Here is a 27,522-nt window from a genome sequence, read left to right on the forward strand (position 1 = left end):
CGACAGCAACAGTGGTCCCTCTCCACAAAGGTGGTGCCTCAACGGATCCTGGAAACTATCGCCCCATAAGCCTGACTAGCTTGGTCTGCAAAGCTATGGAAAGGATCATCATGGACCTCATAAATAAAGATATTGGGGACCTACAGACACTGGATCCTACCCAGTTTGGCTTTGTTAAGGGCAGATCCTGCCTCTTAAACCTGGTCAATTTCTTTGAAACAGTCACCAAGGCCATTGACGAGGGAAGGTGGTCCACACAGCCTACCTGGACCTCGCAAAAGCCTTCGATACAATACCCCACTCGGGCATTATAGATAAGCTCATCAGCTTAAATATAAACCCCTATGTCACTAGATGGGTTGCAAACTGGCTCAAGGACAGAACCCACATGGTTAGAATTGCTGGAGCCATGTCAGACTCCAAACCAGTTACAAGTGGCATCCCACAAGGCTCAGTCCTGGGACCTCTCTTGTTCGGTATATATTTCTCGGCAGTACAGGCCAACACGGAAGGACTGTGGCTGACCAAGTTCGCAGATGACTGCAAACTGGGCGCCATAATCAACTCTCCAGCCGACACAAGCATCCTCCAAAAGGGCCTCATAGAAACAGACAACTGGTGCCAGAGCCATGGCCTCAAGCTAAACGCCAAAAGTGTATAGTCATCCCCTTTGGCAAAAACAAAGTGCCCACAAATTACCACATAGGTGGTAATCCATTAAGTACAGAAGAAGTCATTAGGGACCTGGGGACCCAAGTTGATAGCAATCTCTCATTTGACAACCACGTGGCCAAAGTGGTTAGAAAAACATTTTATATAGCCCACCTAATCATGAAGGGATTCACATCTAGATCAGGGAGGTCATCGTACCTCTTTACTCATCCCTCATCAGGCCCATAATTGAGTACAATGCCCCTTTTGGGATGTACCTTACCAGACACCTGCAGCAACTGGAAAGACCCCAAAACTACCTCACCAAGAGGATCAAAGGGCTCAAACAGATGCCATATGCTGCCCGGTTAAAGAAACTCCAGCTCTACTCAGTGGCATACCACCTGCTCAGAGGAGATCTGTGCCTGATGTATAAAGCCATGTCCAACCCGGAATTAATGGACATGCTGCACCTCAGAAAATCCAAATCCCATCGAGCTATGCGCTCGAGAGACTTGAACCTCAGCACTGAAATAAATAGGACATGCTGGAGGGACAGATTCATAACCCAGAGGCTCCCTTCACTGTGGAATAAAATCCCAGTCCAAGTTAGGCAGAGTCCCACATTGACTCTCTTCAAGAGGAATCTTGATGAGTGGATGGGAGATCGTAGGTTTACCCCGGCTATCACTTCTGTGTCACTGTTAGACAGAGGCACAGTATACTAACCTCAAAAAAAGGCATAGCAAAATTAATTTAAAATGGGTGGCGAAAGCCAAACACACTCTGGCTAGGCTTATAAATGCCCTAGGGCAGATAGCCTAGTATGAACCTATGAACCTATGAACCTATGTAGTAGCTTCCTCCATTTGTTGTAAAGCATATGAATGGCTGGGATCTACCACACAGGTCCACTGCCATTGCAGGAATGAGTCCAGTTGTTATTTCGGATGTAATGATCCATGCAGTTCACTAGGTGTCCATAGAATGTGTATGTAAAGGATACAGCAGTCTGAGCCATACTTACCACTGACCCAGGGTCTCTGAAGGATACCACCGTGGTTTGGAGGAGTGTGACGTTTTCCTTTGGGAAATTCACCAACATTACCCAGGAAGGGTGTGGGGACGGGATATGGATGTCCAGTGAGATAAAGTATATTCTGCCCTTAGCAATGAGGGTTATATCGCAGGTGTGGAACATAGAGTCCCCATGTCGGTGATGACCATGTCCGATATGTTGTTCCCTCGTGTCGGTGTGGTGACCAGTTGTGCTATAGCATATGAGTGTAGAAATAGTAGCAACTGTTGGTCGAGGGTGTTGTGGCCTGAGTACTATCCACAGTCAATGTGTGGGTATTTGACGTCACCCAATATAATGGTGTTTGGGGAGACCTTCATATTGTCCAATGTTCCCAGGAAAGCTGAGTGGGGGTTGCTGAGCTGGGGAGTGTGGTCTGTAGCAGGCAACAAACCAAAAGGCCGATTTGCACAATGTTAGGTGCATATGTATGGTCTGTGATGCTTTGTGCAGTGCTACCAACTCGGAGGTATGTGTATCTGTGATGTATATGGATACACCCCCTATTTGTGTTGGCCATTCCGAGTTATCTGGTCAGAAAGCATGGTACGAAATACAACCTGGTAGTGCTGGTGTGCATGTGGGAGCCTGAACCATGTGTCTGTTAGTGCACAGATATTGCTATCCTCCATACTGAGGAGATTCCTGAGTGGGCACAATTTGAGGGTAATGCATCTGGTGTTGAGCAGCATTACCCTCAGTGTCGTGTACTCTGTAATATCTATGGAGGTGGTTCTGTCCTTTGAGCCCTGCTTAAATAAGGCAGTATGGTGGCAGCAAGTGCCCTAGCCAGTATTCAAAAGTCCAAAGGTGACAGGTGCAAGCTGTCCATAGGGAAGCTACGTGGCATGTCGAACATGTCACCCCAGGGTGACAGACACTGTATCCCCTTTGAATAACACCAATATGTTAACCAACTGTTAAACGTGATCAGTGTGTTGGTATACTGTGACATCATACTCGGTGAGTGTAAGATGCTAGACAAGGTCAGGATAATACTGGGCTGGGCTACATGATCACAGAGTTCCTCTATGTTTCATGTCATGTGGTCCCAGGGAGGAACTGAGGTTGTACGCACCAGCATGGACAATGATGGAGCCAGTCCTGGACTTGCTTTGGAGTGACCTGAGTGCATGTGTTATGTGGTGGATCCTGGCACCTGAGAGACAGCTCAAAGTGACTATTCCCTTGTTTGGCCTGGTGAGTGAGACAACAGTGTGTTTGACATTAAGTGTCACCTATAACAAGTGTATCAGGTGTGTTGTTTAGCCCAAAGGGCAGTGTCTGTGTGGCACACTGACATTGTGAACTGTGTGACATGTGGGCATTGTAGTGGGGTAGCAGTTGTATGTGTGTCTGCTTTGGAGGTCTCTGCTGCTTAGGCAGAGTGTATGTAGAGCCTCCGAATATGTGTATGTGTGATAATGTGGTTTGTGTACTGTCACTGTTGGTGTATGTGAGACTGATATGTGGTGTGTGTGGTCACCCTCACCACCTGATAGACTATGCCAGTCATGGGTTGAGAGAGCTCAGCGTCCTGTATGTCAATATTGTTACATCTCCCACATATATGTGAGTGTGATGTGAGGAGGAGAGGGTTGTCTGTGTACATGAGGCAGATGTGACATTGTGTCATAACCACAATATTCACTAGCTGGACTGGAGAGTACACATTAAACTGACCCCTGGACATGCCAGTGTATTATGATGACATACTCTGTAGCCTGAGCACAAAGGATCAGTAGGGTGTTAAGTGTGTAAAAGAGTATAACCGGGATTAGTGCTCAGGTTTGTTGGTGTTTTGTAAAGAGTAACTGAGAAGGAGTCCAGACTGAAAATCATGACATGTCCTTCAGCTATGTAATAAATAGTAATGTACGCGCATATATGTGTTGAGTCAGGGACAACTGTACCTTACTGACATTGCCAACATCCTATCAGACAGGCCCATGTATACATACCCACCTCCTACAGACGATAGTCCCTGACATCATACCAGTAGATATCACATGTAGAATGGCTGAACAGCTCCCCCCAAAGCCAAAAGCATGGCAGCAATTGGATTACATTGTTTCCCAATATGTGTCATGCATGCACTACAGAACAAACAGACCCTGCACCTGAACAGTCTGTTGAGCCTCACCCACTCCACAGGACCTGGAACCGTCGAATGTGTTACAGCAACATATGGCACTCCCCACATGTGTGGGTGCACAACACACCATGGGAAGTATAGTCCAGTAAGCCTATAAAGTCTGATCTGCAAGGCCATAGAGTGCATCATGGCAGACGTGATAAACAGAGCTATTGGAAACCGACAAACACACAACCCTACCAACTGTGGTATGTTCATGTGCAGATCATGGTTCCCAAGCATGCTACACCATCTGCAAGGCAGCCACCCAGGACATACATCATGGAACAGAGCTACACATGTCCCACATAGAGTTTGAACAGCTCTTCATCAACATCACAGACACATGTCGTATCCACAAAATCAACAATCTGTGCATAGATATGTGTTGACATATGAAGGGATGTCAATGTGTCCACAGATAGATCACAGAAGGTGAGACTCACAGGGTCCTGTACAAGCTGTTGATACCTGCCGACCTACATGGATCATTCCTGGGATTGCAAAACAATGTGTACACACATTACCATGTCCAGTCTGATGATGTCATCATCCTACAAATATACCAGGAGAACAGAAATCACCCAGTAAAGCATATAGCGCACCATGTTCATGCGTGTCTCTCTAGTATCATAACATAGGTAGGGATTTGAGTCCTGCAAACGCCAGGTGTGTGTGGGGGTGTGTGTGCGTGTATGTGTCTGGTTTCCTTTGAGAGAAGTAGCCTTTTTGGAGACTGGGAAAACACATTAAAAGAGGTACATCCCTCTTTGGAAAGTCTGATGATGTCAGCATCCTACAAATATTCAAGGTGAACATAAACCACCCAGTAATGCATATAGCGTGCTGTGTTAATGTGTATCTCTCTAGCATCATAACATAGTTAGGTAGGGGTTTGAGTCCTGCAAACACTGTGTGTGTGTGGTCAGTGCAGTGTGGGTTTTGCTTTTACTACAGTATGACATATGTTTCAAACAGTATGTGCATTGCACACATCGGGTATCTGCGTGTCAAATAAAAATGTGTACATGTGACCTCAATCAGTACATAGGTGTGAAGCCTGCATACGACATGAATACATTTGTAACCTTCGACAGATTGTGCCGCTGCTTCACAAATCATAGGTCACATATGTATGTCTGTATCAAGCCCGGCCAATGTAGTGATCCATGGCCAAGGACATCTCTGCCACACACATCCATGACACGTACTATAGAGTACTGTGAGTGAGGGTAATTGCTGGGGTATATGTCAGACATGTTCATACACAACAACGACTGGCAATAATGGACAGTCATTATAGGTGTACACCAGCCCTGTGGATATGCATGCAGGCCCCTAATGTGTTATGTGAAACACCAAGGGACCCCACAATACCTATGGATATGTGGATACCAAGGGACAGATGACATAACACGTGTCTGTCTGTACACATTGGTACCCAACATACATGTTGAGGGCTACCACCTATGTGGTACTGTCGGGATAGTATGTATAGTAAATGTGGATGAATATGCCATAGACGGCTTACTGCTATACAGCATGTATTGGACAACAGGTATCTGTCTGTATGATACCCTTGTGTAGGATATGCGTCCCATCCAGGGAATGCAGTGTAGACCAATGTATGCATTTCCAGATGTGGATGGACATATCCCTAGTGTGTTTGCATGTACCTAAGAGGGCTATATGCCACACAGGTGTGGTCCCAGGAATGTGCGGCGGTCAATACCACTGGTTACTGTTATTGTATAGTACTGGAAGGATCCAACTGTTACTGAGTTCCCTACAACTGTGAGTCATTTGTCAGGACATCATCTAATGATTGGTTATAGTCATGCTGTTGAGATGGTGTATACTACCAGACTGCAGATCATTGACAGATATCAACAGTATCACCCACAGCATAGTGCCAACCCATGTCATACACACATGTGTACCCATGTTGTACATATCTGTAGTAGAATGTATACTGGCCATCGAAAGATACCATGAGATGTTAACAATGTGTAGAACAGTGTATGTTGCACATCCCACGTGTCCACTATGCACGTACATGCAGACAGTGCGCACACACCATGTTCACAGATGTACACCCGCTAATCTGTAATGCACACATCACACACGTACTGTCCACTCACTAACACATGCTGGCAACACTGTACACTTCAGCTGAGTGGCACATGGGTGGACATTACATACTCAGGACTAACACTGGTGTAAACAATGCTACAATGACTATCACAGCTGTGATGCATAATGCCTGCTCAGGTATACCTACAAGGATATCATTACACTTTCCTGTTGTCAACTTGCTACTATTGCTACACTGCTATAATGTCACCCTGTGCATCAGAACCATGTTAGTCTGTTCCTGCATCAATGTTACAGATGACAGGAAGTGGCACAGGTGTCATCATATGCACAGGGTGTGTTGTAGGTTTGCCAGAGCCCGACATTGACCCATCCAATCAGCATGCCTGTGTGTGTGTGTGTGTGTGTGTGTGTGTGTGTGTGTGTGTGTGTGTGTGTGAGGGACAACAGTACTGCATGGGCCAATGTTGATGTAATGTGTGTGTGTATGTGTGAGCCCTAGTTGTATGGTAAATGTGTGTGTGTCTGCATGCACACAACTCCACCATGTGGCTGCCATATACGGACAGTTGTGGGACAGCCACAGACTGTACCTGCTAGGCCTTACAGATCACTGTCTCCAGACATGGACACGGTACCTGTGCCTAGCAGGGGTGCTACGGGCAGTATCGGGTACCAATCCAGACTGGGTGCTGTCATCAGAGGCAGAGGTATGATGACTGGACCCATGTCCCTGCTGGGACTGGCCAGTGCCACGTGCATGTGGTCTAGTAGGATGGTCAATGGACAGGCCAGCCCCAGCATTACTTGGGCTGGTACTGCCACTACAGGAGCGGCTGTGATCCATGGTCCGTCCGCGATGACTGCCATCTGATGCTGTTGCTGGCATGCGTCCGCATCGGCTGCTCATCCATCCCGCATGGTCCTGGCTCATGGCTAACACATCGTGGAGGACATCTAATGTCTCCCTCCAATGGCTATCAATGACCTCTGTGTAATTCCGGATGGCACCGGCAAGGTCACAGATGCTGTCATTGATAGCAGTGTAATGGGCCCTCTGCGCCCTTAGTCCCTGTCGGGTGTACTGTTCCATACGTGCCTGTGCCTGCATTACAGCCTGGAACATACTGGAGGTTGTAATACCTCTGGGGGCACGTCTGTCAGGGGCAATATGACCAGTGGTGCTCCCCCAAGAACCCCTGGACATCCGCCTATGTGGTACCGTTCTAGTAATCTGGCTATGGCTGCTGTGAGGGGATGCACGTGCCATAGGTACCACACTCTCCTGGTCAATGCCAACTGTATGCTGTCCCTCAGCTAAGGCCATTGGTGACGAGGGATGTATTGGCAGCATGAGTGTGTGCATAGATGGGGTTGACCGCTGTGTAGTGTCGATTGGTGGACCAACGACAGACCCTGTCAGACCTTCCTGTGCCACAATACATGACTTATCATCTCCACTATTAGTGGCAGTGACATCAGGTTCCCTGCTGTATTCAGCCACCACTAATTCAGCACCTGTGGAAGGAAGACAGGAAACTCATTTTACAATCTGTACGTGATGTTAGCACACATGAACACATGAACACATGCACACATGCACACATGCACACATGAACACATGCACCCATGCACACATGCACACATGAACACATGAACACATGCACACATGAACACATGAACACATGCATACATGCACACATGAACACATGAACACATAAACACATGCACACATGCACATAAATACACTGCTCACCACAGCACATACACTCACACACACACCAGCAATCCAACAGATACACAATAGTGGGTGATGGTGGGTGACAGTATCACAAGGCAAACAGTCACCACACACGTGTCAGCATGCAGAATATGTGTTGCTCAAGACCATGCAGTGCAAGTGTAGACAGCCCTATCTAATGACATTATACATGGCTTTGATGCATGTGTGTAGTTGTTCAGTGATTGGGTACACCCTGGAACAGAGTGTGTACATGGACACAACATTGCTGTGCAAGTATTATCTGCTCTGCAATGTCATGTGCACCATCACTCAATGGTATACATACCATGGCTGCATGTGTTATCTGTGTGACACATAGATTGCCATGTCTGATGACAGTGTCTGTGTCCATAGCACATAATAGTGGGCACAGGTGTAGCAAATGCATGCAATGTACAGACATATGATGAGTGGTGCATGTAGATGTGAAGGAATCCCAATGCTCGACATGGACATTGTACAGTGGTTATGGTGAGTGTGGGACATATTGCAGATATGTTAGTGCCAGCCACGACATGGCATGCTACACGACTGCAACATTAAACACCACACATACCCAATGTGTGTCATGTGACCTATACACCCAATAGCATTCCAGGACATATATGTGACTCTTTGTACAGATGGCGACTGATGTGCAGAATGTGTATACTAGCATATGTAAGCACACGCATAACATGCTATGCATGGTGTGTACAGGTGCATATGTTTGCACACACAGAACAATGAGGTGCACAGCAAAGACTGCTATGTGTAGTACTGTGGTCACTGTAACTGGATGGGGTGTAGTACCATGTGCCATCATCATCATCATGCATCTTGTGGTCACCCACGGCTACTACTGTGTGATAGACCACCGCCTAGCATGCTGTACCTGAAATGCAGTGCCGTGGATATGTTCACTATTACACAGCCACTTTGTACATGGGTGTATGAGGTGCCCAGTAGGGAGCATTGCCTAACATGACTGTGTTATGTGTTGAAGAGTGTAGCATAGCCCCATGATAAGCCTCTACCCCCGAGGTACATCATGTGTGTGTGGATGACATGTGGGATACTGAAGTGTGACCTTACAGCAGGTGTGTGGTTATGCCATATGTAGCATGACTGTAGCATGTGTACTGCATGTGATAAATGTGTTATGTTGTGTACAGGTGTTGCAACTATGCCTATCCAATGTGCAGTACGGGGTTGCCACAACTGTGTGTCATGCTCTGTGTATTGCATGTCATTGAGGCAGCTACTGACATTACTGAGCTGTGCAACGTCTCACAGCAAACATGCATGGCATGCATTATGCGTAGGTGTGTTACGTGTACATGGCCTACACCTCACCTATGACATGCATATTTCATTACCAACATTGCAGGTATAACACACTCACCAGCATGGATCGGCTGCCCTGCCGTCACACCAGAGGGACCTACGAGAATATGAGAGGGTTCGTCAGTGGCCACAACTGTGGCATTGCTACAGTGGGTATGCTAAACTGCAGTACTACAACAGTCAACAGTCACAGGTGTAGGGATATTATTCAAACTATCCGTATTGCACAACACTAGGCAGCTGAACTGCTAAACACACAGAACACATCTCACGTACACATAATCTATCAATACAGTTAACTGTAGTCTACAGACTGGGCATGTTACCTGGTTGCTCCAGGTGGATGTGCTGGGTGGCTCCGGCCTCCATTGCAACACATGTCAGTGGTTGATGTAGCTGTTGTCCAGGAGCCACCACGCTTAGGAGCAGCTCCTCCGCTCTGGTGAGGGGGGGATGAATGGCCACCCCTCCACCTGTGGCAAGCTGCTGTCTGTGGATTTCAGACACACGCCGCTGGACTTGTCTAATTAAATCACTGCAGTGATGGTGTACCTGCTCATATGTCCGGTTATGCATGACTATGTCATTTACCCGACGAACAAGTTCCTGCCACAGTGCAGTCCACTCCTGCTGGTGCTGGCTGCTTCTGGAGAAGAGCATTGTGTACCGCTGCAATAGGCTGTCGAGTATCACCTCTTCCTCATCCGCTGTATACGCTGGGTTGCATTGGTGGGCCATCTGGATGAAAAAGATATGAACAATATGTGTGAGAGTGTCCTGTGTCACACTTTGCACCTTTACCCACAGATATCACTTTACTGCCATATATACCATCCTATTGTCTGTCAGAGGTTGCTCACTTTCAATACCACTTATTGGTTCTCAGGCCACAACTAACTAACACTGCCTGGCAGACTCTATATATCACACCACTATACAACAGTACCCGACACACTGTTTGCGACACATTGCACAACCTCAAGACAGGGGTGTATATCACACCGATGCACGAACAGAGATATCATCCATTGCAATGGATGTATAGTACAGATACAGTAGTACCAATCAACCACCCTAGTCATTGATGCCATAACCCTGCCTAACAGATGTGTCTAGTTGTTACTATAGGTGGCATACTGCTGTAACAGACTATATATGTTGCTGAATACACATGTTTACCCTGTAACACACATATGATTGCAGCCATTGTACAGGCATAATCACACACATATCAGGCAAACATACAATGCACCACTGTATGCCAACACAGATGAGCATTACCTGTGTACCATATGGTACTGTGTGCCACTACTTACACACCCTTATGCCTGCATTCTGTCCTCTGTGGAGACTACAGGAAACACACATGGCAGTGTTTCCAAGAAATGTGAACACACACCATACTGTGCTGTTTAGGCCTACAGCTTCAGGTAGTACTACAGTTCATATTGGTGATGGATTCACCAGCAGTACCACTCACTAAGCATACATGTATTGCTTTAGCCTACAATGAGACACCACATTCGTCAACGGAGAACTACGTCACATCATCTGCCATATTACTATGTCTGTCTAACAGTACATTACATATCAGTTGCTGTCCTCACAGCTAGGATAGACACTAGCATGTCAGATACAACATCACACTAAGCTATCACACCTTTACAGACCTTGCACACATTCAGCATTAAACTTATTCAACCTCGCATAGCAGCTATCGCATTAAGTACATGTGTGAGTGCATAGTGTCATAGGTAGGTAATATGCTATTGGCCCTAGGGCCTACGGCAGCCTAGCCATATGCTACCCCGGCCTTTGACACACATGTACTGTGATTTCACTTGCCCCTGCCAACCTGAACCACAAAGGTGTTTCCTGGGGTGTATTACCAATCTCCCACACAATCATCAGGGGTATTTATAACAACTGCTAAGGAGGAGCCTTGTTTGCTATTGCTATGTGGTCTATTCCGGTGTATGGCATATCTCTGAGATGGGAACCTATCCCTCCAGCATGTGCCGTTTAGTGAGCTGACAAGGTTTAGGGCCCTAGAGCGTGTATCCCGGAGGGATTGTGATATGTTGCCATGGTGGTTGTCACCCAGCTATGGGTGTGACATACCTCTGTATGTCCGGCAGAGGTCACCTCTGTGTGGCCAGTATGCAATACAGTGTAGTTGTGGTTTTGTGAGTCAGTCTGCATAGAGCATCTGTTTGCAGCCAGTATTACCCTCTGGGGGGTCTGTCTGTGGCCTGTTCACCTGGTGTAGTTGTCATGTGAAGTACATACCACACAGGGCATTGTGATGAGTAGAGGGAACTCTACCCTATACTTCCATAGCTGACACACCTGTTGTCATGACACATACCACACAGACAGATTACAGGTGTAGTGTGGCACTGTCTTCATCAAAGCGGAGGCTACTGTCCACCTGTGTCCCATGTTCCCTTATCACACCTTCACTGTTAGGTAGATCTCCACCTATGTGGTAGTTAATGGGTACACTGTTTTGGGAAGGTGGAATGGCACTGCAGTATCAACACTTGTCTACAGTCCATGCCTTGGTCACCACACAACTGTTGCGGTACATATGAACCCATGTCTCTCTGTCTCTCTCACTATATATATATATATATATATATATATATATATATATATATATATATATATATATATATATATATATATATATATATATATATATATATTATATACGTGCATATCTATACACATACATGTACACATCCATTGCTGTACACATGGATGTACATATAGGCACATGTACAGTCCACCTTTCATGGTGGGGATATCACTTATGCGACAGTTGTGGGATGTACAGGTATGTGATTAAATTGCACAGTGTTGTGCAGAATGCATGTGAGTGTCCTCAGCCCTTGTAGCATTAGCAGGCCTCACTGGCTGTAACACAGCAGATCTGATAAATTTGTCCCACAGCATTTAATCACCACATGACATATATCAACACTACCATAGCTGGCGTTAGGCATAGGCCAACTGGGTGGCCGTCTAGGGCGCCGCTCTAGCAGGGGTGCTTTTCCACTATTTATGTGGTGTAGTAAGACAAGGATGGGGGCACCAGGAAGTGTGGTAGGTGGTGCCGTGGAGCCCTTTTTCCTCGGGCACCAGTTGACTTAAGGTCGCTCCTGCACACTGCATGCTGTTTTCTAAGCCACACACTACAACCTACATGGATATATGCACATATCAACCTTCACTGACAGATATCTGTCCACCCTTCACTAATAGTTGCAGTATGTCCCTTGCCCTATGCACATGTGCAGATACAGATAGATACATACTGCTGCCACACATGAATGATTTGCAGTGTAAGGAGTACTCTTCAGGAACATCTACAACATGCCAACACATACATGTGAGTTACATACCTTACCTTAGTATTTCCCTGGTCCGTGTGTTACTGTTTTGTAGTTTTTTTTTTATTGGTGTTTTTTTTTTGGTTTTCGCCCTCTATTCAACTTTCTGTCTCTGTTTCTCACTCTGTTCTGTTCTGCCTCTGTCTCTGTCTCAGTCTGTGTCTGTGTCTGTGTCTGTGTCCATGTCTCTCTCTCTCTCAATCTCTATCTCACAGCACCTGCAATGATATAATTGCATGTGTGGACTGCAGGTACAGCCTGCTTTTCTAGGTATCTGCACTTGTGCATGTGACAGCCTCTGCACCAATTGCTGCCCACCATTCAGTAATTGCATGCAGCCTGCTGTTTGGTGATTGCATTACTCACTTTGATTGCAGCCCACTGCTATAAAATGCTAGGTTAGGTAGGCGTAGCCCTTTCAGATTTCCAAGGTGGGGCCCATGCTTGTTTGTTCTGGACACCATTGTGTCAGTCTGAAGGTTGGTATATGTCTCTTATCTGATGCTAGGGTTGTAGCCAGTTATATGCATGTTGTACTCAAACCTGAATGTTGCTGCTTCCAGTACACCCATCTCAGTGTAGACATGTACGCACCCCTCCAATTGCTAACACAGGATACATGGGAGTATGTACGTTTTTCTGACTTACACAATTAACTGCCATACAAATGTGGTTATTGCACTGTATTCCTGTGGCCAGTATTAATCCTGGTCTGATACTGTGTGGTGTTTGTAAGGTGCTACTGTAACATTATTCCCTGCTAGGATGGCTGGTTCTCCTTTCACAGTCATGTCATGCAATTCCACAACCACTACTGGTAAAGACCCACAGAAAAGGATTTGTGTTATACCATTCCTAATTTCCATTTACATTCCCTCATTGTAATGCATGATATATTTATTTCAGAACCAAGTCATTTGTATATCTGCTGTGGCTTAGTGGTAATTTATGCAGTCTATTGTGTCAATGGTCTGGGTTTTGAGACTGGCAGAGGTTTTTTCTTTTGCTGCTCAGCAGAACAAGGGCCCTGCCATAGAGTGACTAAGGCACTTTTAAGCAGTTGTAAGTGGGTTTGTGCGGGTTTGCGCGACGCTTAGTGATGCTTAGCTAAGCGTACACATGCGCACACTCACTTAATCCCGCTTACTACTGCTTAAAAGTGCTTACTCCCGCTAACGCCTGCGCTAATTTCTTTTAAAGAAAAGAAAATGGGGAGATAGGAAAGTGGTGAAAAAAGGGGCACAAAGAGGGACAGACAGTAGGTTTACAAGCTTTGGATGTGCAGGACGGGTGTAGGGAAGGTCCATAGCTGCCCATTTCTTTAACAGCAACAGCTGTGCATATGCAATGAATTTGGAGTGAAATTTAAAACCTTCCACTCCTGGGAGAGGGGTGAGGACAACAAAGTATGTTGTACTGCCAATTCTAATTATCAGCTTACATGTTTGTCCGATGGACATGTGTGCGAAATGGGCAGCTATGGATGGGGCATAATTTTTTTGTGGGTACAGATTGCCCTTTTTTTTTTTTTTTTCAGGTGAGAGTGGGAAGTGAGGTAGAAGAAGTAGGTATGTCCAGGGAGGTAGGTTGGGAAGGTAAACAGACAAGACAGACAAGACGCATACAGGGGTGGTGTATGACACATGGGGTGGGTGAACACAATTGACGGGGTCGGATGTTTGGAAATTGCAAGCCCATGAGCCCACAGATGGTAACAGTGGAACTGAGATCCCCACCCATGGGCAGTCACCACTGAACCTTCACAGCCCCGAGGGTGGCTGTGCTGGGGGCTGCGTAGGATGGGCAGGCTCACCCGTGAAACGTGCCACTCTCGCCTTGAGCTGGCGTAGGGGATCAGCGACTGAACGCTGGATCTCCATATGCACCACAGCCTGGACCCTTTGAAGGGTGACAGGTGGCCCTTCTCTGCCCATGCTTGCATGGGGGGATGAGCCCCATCCCCTGCAGCGCTTCCACCCAAAGGTGGCACAGGACCAATGGAGGAGGGGAGCCCGGGCTGGGCACTGGACCTGCTGGTGCCAGGTGCACTCGCCAGCTGAGGAGGGACAGGTGGATCCGCTGGGACCAGCCTTCCCATACATTCTGTGATTAGGTGTGTTTAATTACAACATAAGCAAAACAGCATTCCAGATTAGTTGTAACAGCATGCAGTAATATTCCCATTAACCCAACACACCAAGGTTCCAACAGTTGAACAGCAAGCATAACACATGCATATACTGAACCACAGTGGATATTCCAACAGCATGCAGGGATGTTTGGTAGCAACAGGCCACCATGATTGTGGTGTTTAAACAGGGCACATGCATCAATGTGAATGCAAATATTTATAGAACAATAGGACATATGTCCCAGCTGATGCTATTGCTTACCCCGTCTCAATACTAACCAATCGAACCATAGTAGAAGCTAAAATTCCCACCATCTGGAAAATATCCTATGTAATCCCACTTCACAAAGGAGGCAGCTCTACTGAATTCTCCAATTATAGGCCAATAGCTATACTCTCTCCACTTGCAAAGATTATGGAAAAATGTATTCATAGACAACTCATGCACCACCTAATCCAAAATCGCCTTATGGCAGACACTCAGCATGGCTTCCGTCCTCATCACAGCACTGCTTCAGCCATCCCAGCCTTTACTAACACCATAAACCATAATCGCAACAATAATTATATATCCTCAGCCCTCTTTTTGGATCTTTCCAAGGCATTCGATATGGTTGATCACCAACTTTTAATCCACACCCTGCAAACATTCTGTCTAGATACTGGAGCCCTCCAATGGTTTCAATCTTACCTGAATGGTCGACAGCAGGCTACCCTCTGGCAGAACAAACTCTCTAACCTTCTACCTAACACCCTTGGAGTACCACAAGGCTCTATACTAGGGCCCTTGCTGTTCTCCATCTTCATTAATGACCTTTATACTGTCATCCCAAAAGTCAGCTGTATCCAATATGCTGATGACTCTACTCTGATTTGCTCAGCCACATCTCCAGTAGAGTTATGGTCAGCTACCCAGACCACCTTTAATACAATAGAAAACTGGCTTTCTGAACATCGTCTGATCCTAAATCCCAAAAAAACTAAAATGCTGTTATTTTCACCAACACGTAGGTCTACCGCTTTCACCTTTACCATAAAATCAAATGATGGCACAATAATCTCCCCTGACCCATCTACAAAGCTATTAGATGTCATCATAGACAATAATCTAAAATTTTACCTACATATTTCCCATCCACTCATCAAGATTTCTCTTGAAGAGGGCCAGTGAGGTGCTTTGTTTGACATGTATGGGAAGACTATTCCATACCATGTGCAGTCTCTGGATTATGAACCTGTCCCTCCAGCATGTTCTGTTGATTGTGGTAATGAGGTTGAGGCCTCTGGAGCATCTGGTGTGGTGGGACTGTAATTTCTTTAGATGTAACATTTCTAACAGAGCTGGGTCAGACATGGCTTTGTAAGTCAAGCAGAGATCGCATCTAAGTAGACGATATGAGACAGAGAATAGCTGGAGATTTTTGAGTCTGTCCATATAGGACAAGTGTTTAAGGCCTAGGATCCTCTTTGTGAGGTACTTTTCTGGCCCCTCCTGTTGTTGCAGGTGTCTAGTGAGGTACATGCCAAATGGGGCATTGTACTCAATGATTGGCCTACTGCGGTGGTGATGCTGCGGTAGCATTGTCGCCTCACAGTAAGACGTTGTCCTGTTCGATTCTCAGCTAAAGCGTCTTCTGTGTGGAGACATGCATGAATGGGAGTACTTTCGTTGAAGGCTATGCATCAGGGCTGGCAACTCTGTATGTAAAAATCTACTGCCAATCATTAGTGGACCGAGTTCCGCTGTGGTGACCCCTAACCGGGAAAAGCTGAAAGATACATACAACAACTCAATGACTGGCCTAATGAGGGAAGAGCAGAGGGTGACAATGACCTATTTCTTCCTGGATGCAAAACCCTTAGTAATAAGATGTGCCACATAGAAGGACTTTCTGACCACAGTGGCAGTGTGGTGGTTCATAGGTGTGTACTAGGCTAATGTCTCTGCGGCCTTTACAAGCCTAGCCATAGGATTTTCCTGGCATAGTGCCACCCGACCTTAGTTCCCAGTGCCTCTGTTGAGTAGAGCCACTAGAGTTATCCCCGGGGTAAATTTTCTGTTTCCCATCTACTCATCAAGACTTCTCTTGAAGAGGGTCAACGAGGTATAGGTGATAGACAGGTTGCTGTCAACCTGTGTTCCCAGATCTCTTATAATGCCTTGTGTGTTCAGGGGACTAACTTCGATGTGGTAGTTCATGGGAACTGTTTTTTTCCCAAAGAGGATGACGACACATTTTTTGACATTGAGCTTAAGGCCATGGTTCTGACACCAGTCGTTGGTCTCAGTGAGGCCTTTCTGTAGGATATCAACATCACTTGGGGAGTTAATAATGGCTCCCAACTTGCAATTGTCTGCAAACTTTGTCAGCCAGAGTCCCTTCGTGCTGGCCTGGACTTCTGAGAAGTAGATACCAAACAGGAGAGGACCCATGACCGATCCATGTGGGACTCCACTTGTGACTGGTCGGCAGTCTGACTTGGAGTCAGCTACTTTCACACTGTGAGTTCTGTCTGTGAGAAAAAAAATAATCAGCCATGCTCAGTCTAGAACCTGGGATGCTATACACCATAGTCACAGCAATTTATCACTAGGCCGTCTTAGCTGTCATTATTGTTGAATATTTGAGTATTGCCTGCTGAAATTAGTTTGCAATGATTGATGATTTCCACACATACTTATCTGATATGTTTTCAAGAAGATATTTGCCACTGTACATTTTCAGTGCAGTCAGCTGATTTGACAGTGTTTGCTGAAGTGATATTCCATGTTGTGCCTATGCTGACTGTCTTTAGTGAATATTTTGTATCTTGACTCTGCAGTGGAAACATTTCACTATCCTTCCTTGTGGACATTCTCAAAACACATACAGACTAAAACAGGTGTGTAAAAAAACACACAGCCAGCCAGTACTTCACCAGTAACTTGCTTTTCTTTATTTGAACGATCTGGTACCTCAGCAGTTCGCCTTCAAGGATCACAGTTAATTCAATGCACTCATAACATTTATATACACTTCTCTTTTAAACAATTAACAAATTAATCCCCTAATTAATCAATTTAACAATGAAGGATTATTTAAAGTGACCTTAAACCAGCCATAAATTTCTGTGACATGAATATAAATATATAAATGCATGAATGAATAAATAAATAAATAAATGGATAAATACATAAATAAATAAATAAATAAATAAATAAATAAATAAATAAATAAATAAATAAGTGAGCGTGTACTAAACATCAATAATTTATTAAATGCCTAATTCTTGATTCATGCCATTAGGCTTTAAGGTATGGAACTTGAAAATCATTCTAGTCTCAAGTTCCAATAATTTTCCTACAACATCATCTCCCCTCTGAAGGAAGGGTTTTCCCAAAACACTAAATGTTAAACTATTAGAAGACCCACCATGTTTTTCTAGAAAATGCTTAGCAACAGGGCTAAACAGATTTTGGTTCCTTATGTCTTTTAAGTGCTCTAAAATCCGTATCCTAACCATCCTTTTGGTTTGTCCTATATACCACATATTTTTGCATGAACATCCCAAGATATAAACCACCCCTGTTGACTTACAATTAAAGTGATGTTTGGGAGTATAATTTACATCATTAATGATACTCAGGTTCACAACCTTATCACAAATATTACAAGAACCACAACGATATGTACCCAACTTTGAAGTCATGATATTCTCTTTCCTTTCAGTTAGATTATTATTTAACAATTCTTTGAGATTATTTTTTGAATTATTTTTTGAATTGTGAGGTGTTTTTGTCATTAAAACAGGTGTGTATTCCACTTCCCTAATAGATTTATTGGCATTCCTGCTCTATTTCACCATCAGCATTATACCAGCATTATACCAGAACTAGTTTTTTAATTCAGACCATAAAAACTAAATATGTTCTTTCTTGTTTTCCTTTCTTTATTGGCTGTTTTATAAAACTGTGTTATTTATTAATGGATGATCATTTTCTTATCTTCATATAAATGAATCTAATATTATGTTCCATCAATGACAACCTGGTATATCTGGATACTGGATGAATTTTATAAAATATAAGTTGATAATGCTATGGATCCTGACAATTTTCCAACTGCTGAATCACAAAAGTTAACATTTATTTAGCTAGTTACGCACCTTACTTGGTTATCATATCATTTAGATTTTATTTAATTTAGTACAGGAAAGACATTGTGATGATGTTACTACTCAGAAAGGGTCAGGGTGTCACTTCAACAGTAACAATCATCTAGGGCTGAGGTTCACACCAGCAGGTGGCTAGCCCTGCCTTGGTTGTTCTTCCATACCACACAATCACATGCACACTCACACCTATGACCAATTTAGAGTGCCCAATTCACCTACTGCACGTCTTTGCAATGTGGGAAGAAACCAGGGCACCTGGAGAAAATTTATGCAAACACAGGAAGGATATGCAGACTCTGTACAGAAGGCACTCCAACTGAGATGAATGACTTAATTAAATAAATTTCAGTATGGTTTTACAAAACATGTCTCTTTAAACCAGTTTAATATTTTTAATGGTCTTACTCATATAAAATGTAACATCTCTTACTTGTATGTAATAAGAAGTTAAAGAATATCCATAAATCTATCACTGAAGCAAGCTATAATATTAAATAGGTAAATGTCATTACATAGAAGCAGAAATACCAATTCACTACAGCATACTTACCAATGCAACCAGAAGAGGTAACATCTGTGAAGTTCTGTACTGCCGACCGAGACCTGTATCCTGAGATACAAGTACAGTAGTAACTTCCAATTGTATTGCTGCAGACCGAGTAGTTACCACAGATTGCTTTATCTTCATTGCACTCATCTATATCTGCATTTCAGAGAGCAGAATACCACCTTATTATATAGCATAATGAAACAAAACTATATATTTCCATAATATGAAAACTGCACACATATATTATATCCCTGCATGCAAGCAAGGAAGCTAATTTTAGTATTGGTAAGTAAATCCATTAACTTCTCCATAATAAAGTGTTAAAAGGAAATTCATGCCTACTTCAAAGACATACAATGTGCATCTACAACTTCATTTTTCAAATTTTGTTCTTTATTAAGGCTTATTAGTAATAGGTAAGGAACAACATATTCCATAAATTAAAAATGATCCTTCAACACTTTGGGGTTCTTTTAATGATTTGAAACTGCAGTAACTCACCACAAGAAGTTCATACTTAACTACCGACCTAAATTACTAACTGAAACTCATCTGTCTACCTTTCTGTATGTAATGCTATATGGCTTTGTATGCTAACTGCGTTTTATCATGTGCTGTTACTTTGAGAATGGATCCTCAAAATTCTCATTAAAGTCTCTAAGATTTGATTTTATTTCACTGCACTTATATTAAGCTTATTTTTATTATGATAAGTAGAATGTTATTTGTTTTAAATACACACTGAATTTCTTGGCCTTTGTCTTTTTCTGAAAAAATCTCAAACCTGCATAAACTAAAACACTGCTGGTGATTCCCTGCTTGTTTTTTCCACCCACCCTTCGCTTTGTTGATCTGCTTTTTAAAACAGATGATTTTAAGCTGCTCACCCCTACTGTAAAATGAGCTTAATAAGCACCTACCTTTCTACACTGCTGTTGATATCTTGAATTATTTATTTGCCTTTCCTTGTGCTTATATTGAAAAAGTGCATTTTGCTCTCATTGTCTGTTCTACTGATTTACTTGTTTTGTATTCATTATCTAGCTAGCTGTTGGATAAAGTAGTCTATTTTCACATTCTAGCAAGCACTTGTTTTTACATCAGGAGGTCAGTGGAGTTTCTGTCTAGTGCACTGGGAGGTAGCCTGGTTTGTTAAGGCTGGAAAAAACACTCAAGATTTCTGCACATAGTTTTATTGGCTGGAGGGCTTATTAATCATCTTATCTTGGTTTTAGTGACTTTATAAATTTTGCAAAATTGAGTGGCTTATTTATATAAAGCAAAGACTTTTATTGAACAATCACACTTTTATAAGCTGTTTAAAGTAAATTGCTATAGCCGTATCTTTAAGTTTGTTTGTGGTAGCATTTTGTATCTTTTAAGTTTGCTTGTGGCAGCATTTCACTCTGGACACTCCTTTACTGTGTTTTTACATTAGGAGGACTGGGATTATTCATCTAGTGCAGTGGATGTTTGCCTGGTCTATCTGAGCCGGGAAGCACACAAAAAGGTTTTGAGTATCTTTTTGCACTTCTCCTCTATACTGTGACTGTACTTTATCAGTTTTAAAAAAATGTATTGTCAGCTGCTTTAAGTACTTAATTGCATTGTATTACATTGTATCTGTTGTAGGTAGTTTGTGTGGTCTTGCTACACTTGCTACACTTGGGCTGCAAACCAGCCATTCTACATTGAGGGTGTTTTTCTGCACCCTTGTGGCAGACGATCTAACCTGTATGAGTTGGGATTGCTGATGGATGGCTTATTGTGTGCTTAACTACTTGGTAGTTAACTTAAAAACTTATGTCTCTTTGCTTGTATTTAAGCTTTACATTTGCATGGTGCTGCTGTTTGCTCAGCGGCAGTTATCAGTGCCCTTGTATAGATACAAAAACTTAAAAGCTCAGTTTTTCCCAAAGCAGCTGTCAGTGAAACACTTCCAAGCTCTTCTGCTACTCTAGGACAACTCATTTCCACACTGAGGAGCATTGCCTTATTGATCAACCTTAGCCTACACAAAGTATAGGTCCCTCTTGTAGTCTTGATGCTACTAGCACAGTCCTGTCAAATTAACCCATTTCCTTCCCTGATAAACATACAGTAACAACCTGCTATCATAGATGGGCAGTTTCTCATCATCTCTATGGCCAGCCTGATAAACATGGGCATCCTGAGGAAAGGTAACAATGGCCTCATGTGTACTGACAACCCACTTACTGCTGAAACAAAGAAATACTTTATGTGAGAGGTGTAGTTACACTATGAAATTGGAGGCAAGACATTCACATAAGGACAAACTGAATGCCAAACAGATTGTCAGCACACATACACTTCCCACACTAAATAAGGACACGACACATAAACCCACACGTGGAGGCACTAGTAACTTAGCAAAAGATCAGAGGCCTCTCAAACAGAAACCGCTTACACACAAAACAATGCAAAAAAACCACAACACATAATAACACACACACACCAGTATCTCAACAAATAAGCCCATAAGGCATAACACCACAAAGCCTAATGTATTGGTCAATCATACCTCTCAACTACATAGATTATTGCAGAATGCCCAGATTTTTGCCTCATGGTTTTAATATGTTCCTCATAATTTTATTTTTGACAAATAGCTGGAATGATCTAAGAAGTAAAGTCTCTAAATAATGACATGCATTTGAATTTCAGACTTCATATCTTCCAGAAAATGCATGTCAGCACAAAAATTTGGTTATTCTAGAAACTTTCTAAATTTATAACAGCAATATTTAAAATGTGTTCCTATTTTTGAGCCTTTGTTCCCCCATTATGTCAGGCTTTGTCCAGATTGTTTGTTCTAAGAGGCTGAGAGGTATTTTGGTCATAGTTGAAGCCATTGTGAGAAAAGCAGATGCTCCCCTTACCAGGCTGGTTAAAGAGCTGGTTATAGTTAGCTGCCTGTTAGATACCAGGAACCATCAAGTCACTCAAGCACTCAAGTTACTCAATCACAAGTACCAGTATGACTCCATCATAGTCTATGTGGGGGTGAATGACTTGAGATGTACCTGAATGGATTATATGAAGAGAGACATGACTGAGCTCTCAGATTATGTGTCACAGGCAGGTATAAGAGCAGCATTCTATCTTCAACAAGGATGATGCCACAATGCAAACAAAAAATGGTTGACTTTAGCAATTGGCTTAGCTACTGGTGTCAGCCCAGGGGGATCTAATATCTGGCAGCCTGGGAAGACATGGTCGACAGGCCACACATCTTTGCCAGAGATGGTCTGCATCTCTTTCCCCTAGGATTTCAGAAACTGGCAAAAGCATCAGGCAACCCTATTACGCCTTTATTAGGCAGTGTCAAAATAACCAACCTCCCAACATAACAAAATCCTGTCTAGATAAACTTAAGGTACTGCTACTTAATGCTAGCAGTCTAAACAAGAAACTGCACTCTCGAAGCACTCCTCACTTTGGAAGATGCTGACGTCTGTGCAGTCACTGAGACATGGTTCAAAGGTACAGAAAGCACCCTGGCCGTGCAGGACTGCAATGCCTTCCTACATTCAGGCCACAAACTGAGCATGAAAGAACCAATGGAGGAGGTATATTCATCTTCATTAAGGATAAGTACACCTTCAAGACTGGTCAAACAGTATGACTCTCTTGAGCTACTCCATGTCTAATTAACTATAGGCAAAGCTCTCTACCACATCATAGCTAGCTACAGGTCCCCCACCATGAAACAGGAAAAGCATGTCACATACCTGGACTTACTGGAGTCACTTGCCATACAGCCACACTCCTTAGTCATGGGTGATTTTAATTATCCTACCATTGACTGGGAAACACACACTGCTATAAACACGCTGGCTAAGAGATTCTTGGACTTTGTCAATGCAAATGCTCTGGAACAGCTAGTCATCACACCCACAAGAGGCTCAAAATGTTTTGGACATAGTCCTCCCTAGTATGATCGGACCATAAATCAGTGTCGTTCGACATAATTATAGGTCCAGATACCCCATCATACTAAAAAATGCTTAAGAATTTTTCTAAGACAAATTACCTCCTACTAAGTGATGGCAAAGAAAGTTTCAAAGCCCCCATGAATGCAGATAACATAGGCCCTATGGAGAGGTGTACAGAAATGCTTGTATAACCACTTAAGCAGTTGTATAGAATCTGCTATATCTGACAGGATTAAAAACTGGTAGTGCCAAAAAAACAAGCCACCCTGGTGGACTCCCTAGTATAAACAGGCTATACAACAAGAGAAAGAAACTAATGTCCAAGAACAAGGGGGAACTGGTTCAGCAGAGGAAGAAAGCCTTCCTCTTTCTTAAACAAACAAATTAGAGATCTTCTCAAGTCCTCCAAAGCTAATTATGAAGCAAAAATAGCCTCCCTAGCTAAGGTTAATCACAAGGTATTATTTAACTACATCTGAAATCTAAAAGGGAATACCCACAGGATCCAGGGCTATTAGCCTAGTACACACCTATGAACCTATTATTGGTGTAGCCTATTTTGGTTGAAAAGGTAATTTAATAAAGATACATAGAAGGACTTTCTGACCACAGTGGCAATGTTGTGCTCAAAAGAGAGGTTGCTGTCAACCTGTGTTCCCAGATCTCTTATGAAGCCTCCTGTGTTCAGTGGACTACCATTGATGTGATAATTCATGGGAACCAGCTTTTCCCAAAGGGGATGATGACACATCTTTTGGCATTCAGCTTATGGCCATGGTCCTGACACCAGTCATTGGTCTCAGTGAGGCCTTTCTGTAGGATGTCAACATCACTTGGGGAGTTAATTATGGCTCCCAACTTGCAATCGTCTGTGAACTCTGTCAGCCAGAATCCATTCATGTTGGCCTGGACTTCAGAGAAGTAGATACCAAACAGGAGAGGACTCAGGACTGAACCCTGTGGGACTCCACTCGTGACTGGTCGGCAGTCTAACTTGAAGTCAGCTAATTTCACACTGTGGGTTCTATCTGTGAGCCAGTTTGCAATCCACCTAGTGGTATAGGGGTTGATGCCTATCTTAATGAGTTTTTCTATGATTCCTGAGTGGGGAATGGTATCAAAGGCCTTGGCCAGATCAAGGTAGGCTATATGAACCACCTTGCCTTCATCCACAGCTCTGGTGACTGACTCAAAGAAGTCAACCAGGTTGAGCAAGCATGATCTACCCTTCACAAAACCAAACTGTGTGGGATCCAGAGTTTGGAGATTCCCTATATCCTTGTTTATTAGGTCTATGATGATGCATTCCATAGCTTTGCATATCAAACTTGTCAGGCTAATGGGGCGATAGTTCCCAGGGTCTGTAGTCGCTCCTCCTTCATGGAGAGGGATGACTGTAGCAGTGCGCCATTCGGTAGGGACAAAGCCTGAGGTGATGCTGTGATTGAACAGGGCACACAGGTGAGGTGCCAGTTCACACTATAGTTCATGTAGAACACAGCCAGGGATATTGTCGGGTCCCATAGAAGCTGTATTCATGGCCTTGGACAGTGCTGTTTTAACCTGTACATCAGTAATACTGGATGCCTGGCAATCTACTGGTATTGTGATTGGTCCTTTGGGGGGGAGGGGTAAAGTTGGCACTGAATCTGTCTGCAAGTATATTGGCAATATCGGTTGGCTTGCTATAGGAGGTGCCATTCTGCAACAGCTCCAAGCAAATCTGGGTATTACCGTTGATATTCTTTACATGACTATAGAAGGCCTTGTGGGTGTCTTTACTATCTGCTGCAATTCTGTTTTCATAGCTAGCTTTAGTGGATTTGATGAGGGATCTCAACTTTTTGTTGAGGCTGATAAGGCAGTTTTTCCAGTCTTGGGACTTCACCTTATTTCGCATCAGTTTCCTCCTTCTGTTGTAGAGTTTGTTTATGGCAGGGGACCACCAGATTGGCTTCCTTTTTTTGGAGGAGTGTCTTGGTTCTATTGGGTATGGCAAGGTCCATGCATTTGTGTATGTGTTCATACAGGGCATTAGTGTATGATTTGGTGGTCATGCAGCTGTTCTTTAATTGCATGGGTTTCATGAAGTTAGCCACCTCTGTTTTTAGGAGCCCAAAGTTTGCTTTGGAGAAGTTTGTCATGGTGGTTACCTTTGCGGGGGGGGGATTTCCAAGGTGATTAGTTTGTGGTCAGATCTAACCAGGGAGGAGGTGACTATTGGTATAGAGCAACAGTCGCCCATGTTAGTAATGACCAGGTCAAGGATGTTGCAATCTCTAGTGGGGGTAAGAACGAGCTGGTCCAGGGCACTGGAATTAATGAATTCCAGGAAACGTTGGGCAAGTGTATTTGTACATGAGTAGTTTTCCCAGTATGAGAGTGTTAGGTTAATATTCTCCAGAGTGCTTAGGAATGTGAAGTGTAAATCTTGTGTCATGGTTGGGGGCCTATAGCAGGCTACAACCTGAATCGCTGTCTTACCCAATGTTAGCTGCACCTGAAATATCTTTGATGCGTTATGTTGAGCTACCAGTCTGGAAGTGTGCGCATCTTTTATGAATATGGACACTCCCCCGCCTTTGGAGCTTCGGTCCAAGTTCTGGGGCTGAAAGATGTGAAATGAGTTATAGCCTGGTAGTGCAGGGGTGCTTTCTGCTGCCTTGAACCAAGTCTCTGTTACAGCACAAATGTCGATGTTCTTCATTTTAAGGAGTGCTTTGAGCGAGTGCATTTTGAGATTAAGACTTCTAGCATTGAGCAGCATGGGCCTCAGATTGCATTTGTTTGTAGATGTTACAGTGGTGATTTGGTCTTTGGAACACCACCTAAAAAAGACACTATAGGGGTGGCAAGAGCCTTGGCCAGTATCTGGAAGCCCAGGGCTGACAGATGCAGGCCATCTCTGGCAAAGCATCGAGGTCTATCAATCATGTCATCCCAGGCAGACAGATACTTATTGCAGACTTTGACCACCACTGTGGTCAGCAGGTGGCATAATAGTTTTAATTTACACTGGAACAGACAGTAAGATTGCAAAGTGTCAGTTTTCAGCCATTTATGTATATTTGTATTTCACATAACAGTTTAGCATTCTTACTGAATGGCAACACAATGAAAGCATAACATACAGGAATCAGTTTTTGACAGTGTTATATGCATCTGGTAGCTTGTTGATATTAATAATGAAAAGTACATTTAAATATTCTTCAAGAACACAGATACACACAACATCATTTCCAGCAGTTTTCTTTCCCTGGGTTTATTGATCTTAGGCACAAGTTTTAAGCATGGGATAGAATATTTGCTATTGCTTATGCATGCTTACTTCTATCCCCTCAGTGCACCTCCTGACCCCTATCTATATGGCAGAGAAAGATGAACATCTGACTGAAAATATTTAATTTACATTAGCTTTGGAAAGAGAACTTATGGCTTCCTCTACACACCTCTCTCTAGGACCTCTCTTCATGCTCTCTCCCCTCTATACAGCGGAGAAACATTAGTCTGGAGGATGGATTCTCCTTGTTCTTCTACGCATTTGTCTCTGTCACTTCCATCCTCTCTGTCTCCGTCTATATGGCAGAGAATAACAAATGTCCAACAGGACAGTTTTCATTTAAATTAACTTGATTAGTGAGCGCTACATTTCTCTTCACTTTCATGATCCACTACTGAGCTCTTTCACAGTTTGTGAAACTGGTTCATCTCATAATGTGTCCTCATATTTTGGAAGTTGGAATTCATTACCAACATTTTTATTTGAAACAATATTGTAAACAACTTGTTCCTGTAATAAACTGTCAGTATTTTACTTGTCTATCCATCTTGTTACTATATGTACATGGGTGCAGCCTGCAGGGTAGTTGTCTGTACATAGTTTATTCATCATTTGCTCCTCTCTCCAACATTGTTGATGTTTTTTTCTAATCTCACTTTGCTGCTAGAAATTCTTCTGTCTTACTTTCTAGAATAGTTCACATCCATACCAATACTACATAATTAAAAACTCCATTTGTATAATAATCCCACACCTCGTACCTCTTAACCACTAGACAAAGACAAATACAATGGGGGGGGGGCAAAACCTTAAAAATACAGACAATTTTTGAATACTGCTCTTATAAACTTAGAAAGTCGATAGAAAACAGATTTTGTATTAACATGTTTTTCAAGTGATATGAATTCTGAAACTCGAATGTCTGTTATTATTAAGTGACTTCAGTTCTCAACGATTTGCCAGAAAAACACAAATTTTATCAGGAGCAT

At 43.3% G+C, this 27,522-nt stretch overlaps 1 protein-coding gene across 1 annotated transcript in view; it reads right to left on the reverse strand.

The window, feature by feature from the left end:
- LOC122812125 (adhesion G protein-coupled receptor E1-like) overlaps positions 1 to 27,522 on the reverse strand; it is a gene marked incomplete in the record, with an annotated part of 2,110,064 nt that overhangs the window by 751,923 nt on the left and 1,330,619 nt on the right. The window contains 1 exon segment of the mRNA XM_044084415.1: positions 19,298 to 19,450. Within this exon segment, the coding sequence (XP_043940350.1) occupies positions 19,298 to 19,450 (153 nt within the window).

Source organism: Protopterus annectens, chromosome 9.part0 (genome assembly GCF_019279795.1).
Source record: "Protopterus annectens isolate FY-2018-M chromosome 9.part0, PAN1.0, whole genome shotgun sequence".
Taxonomy (NCBI): domain Eukaryota; kingdom Metazoa; phylum Chordata; order Ceratodontiformes; family Protopteridae; genus Protopterus; species Protopterus annectens.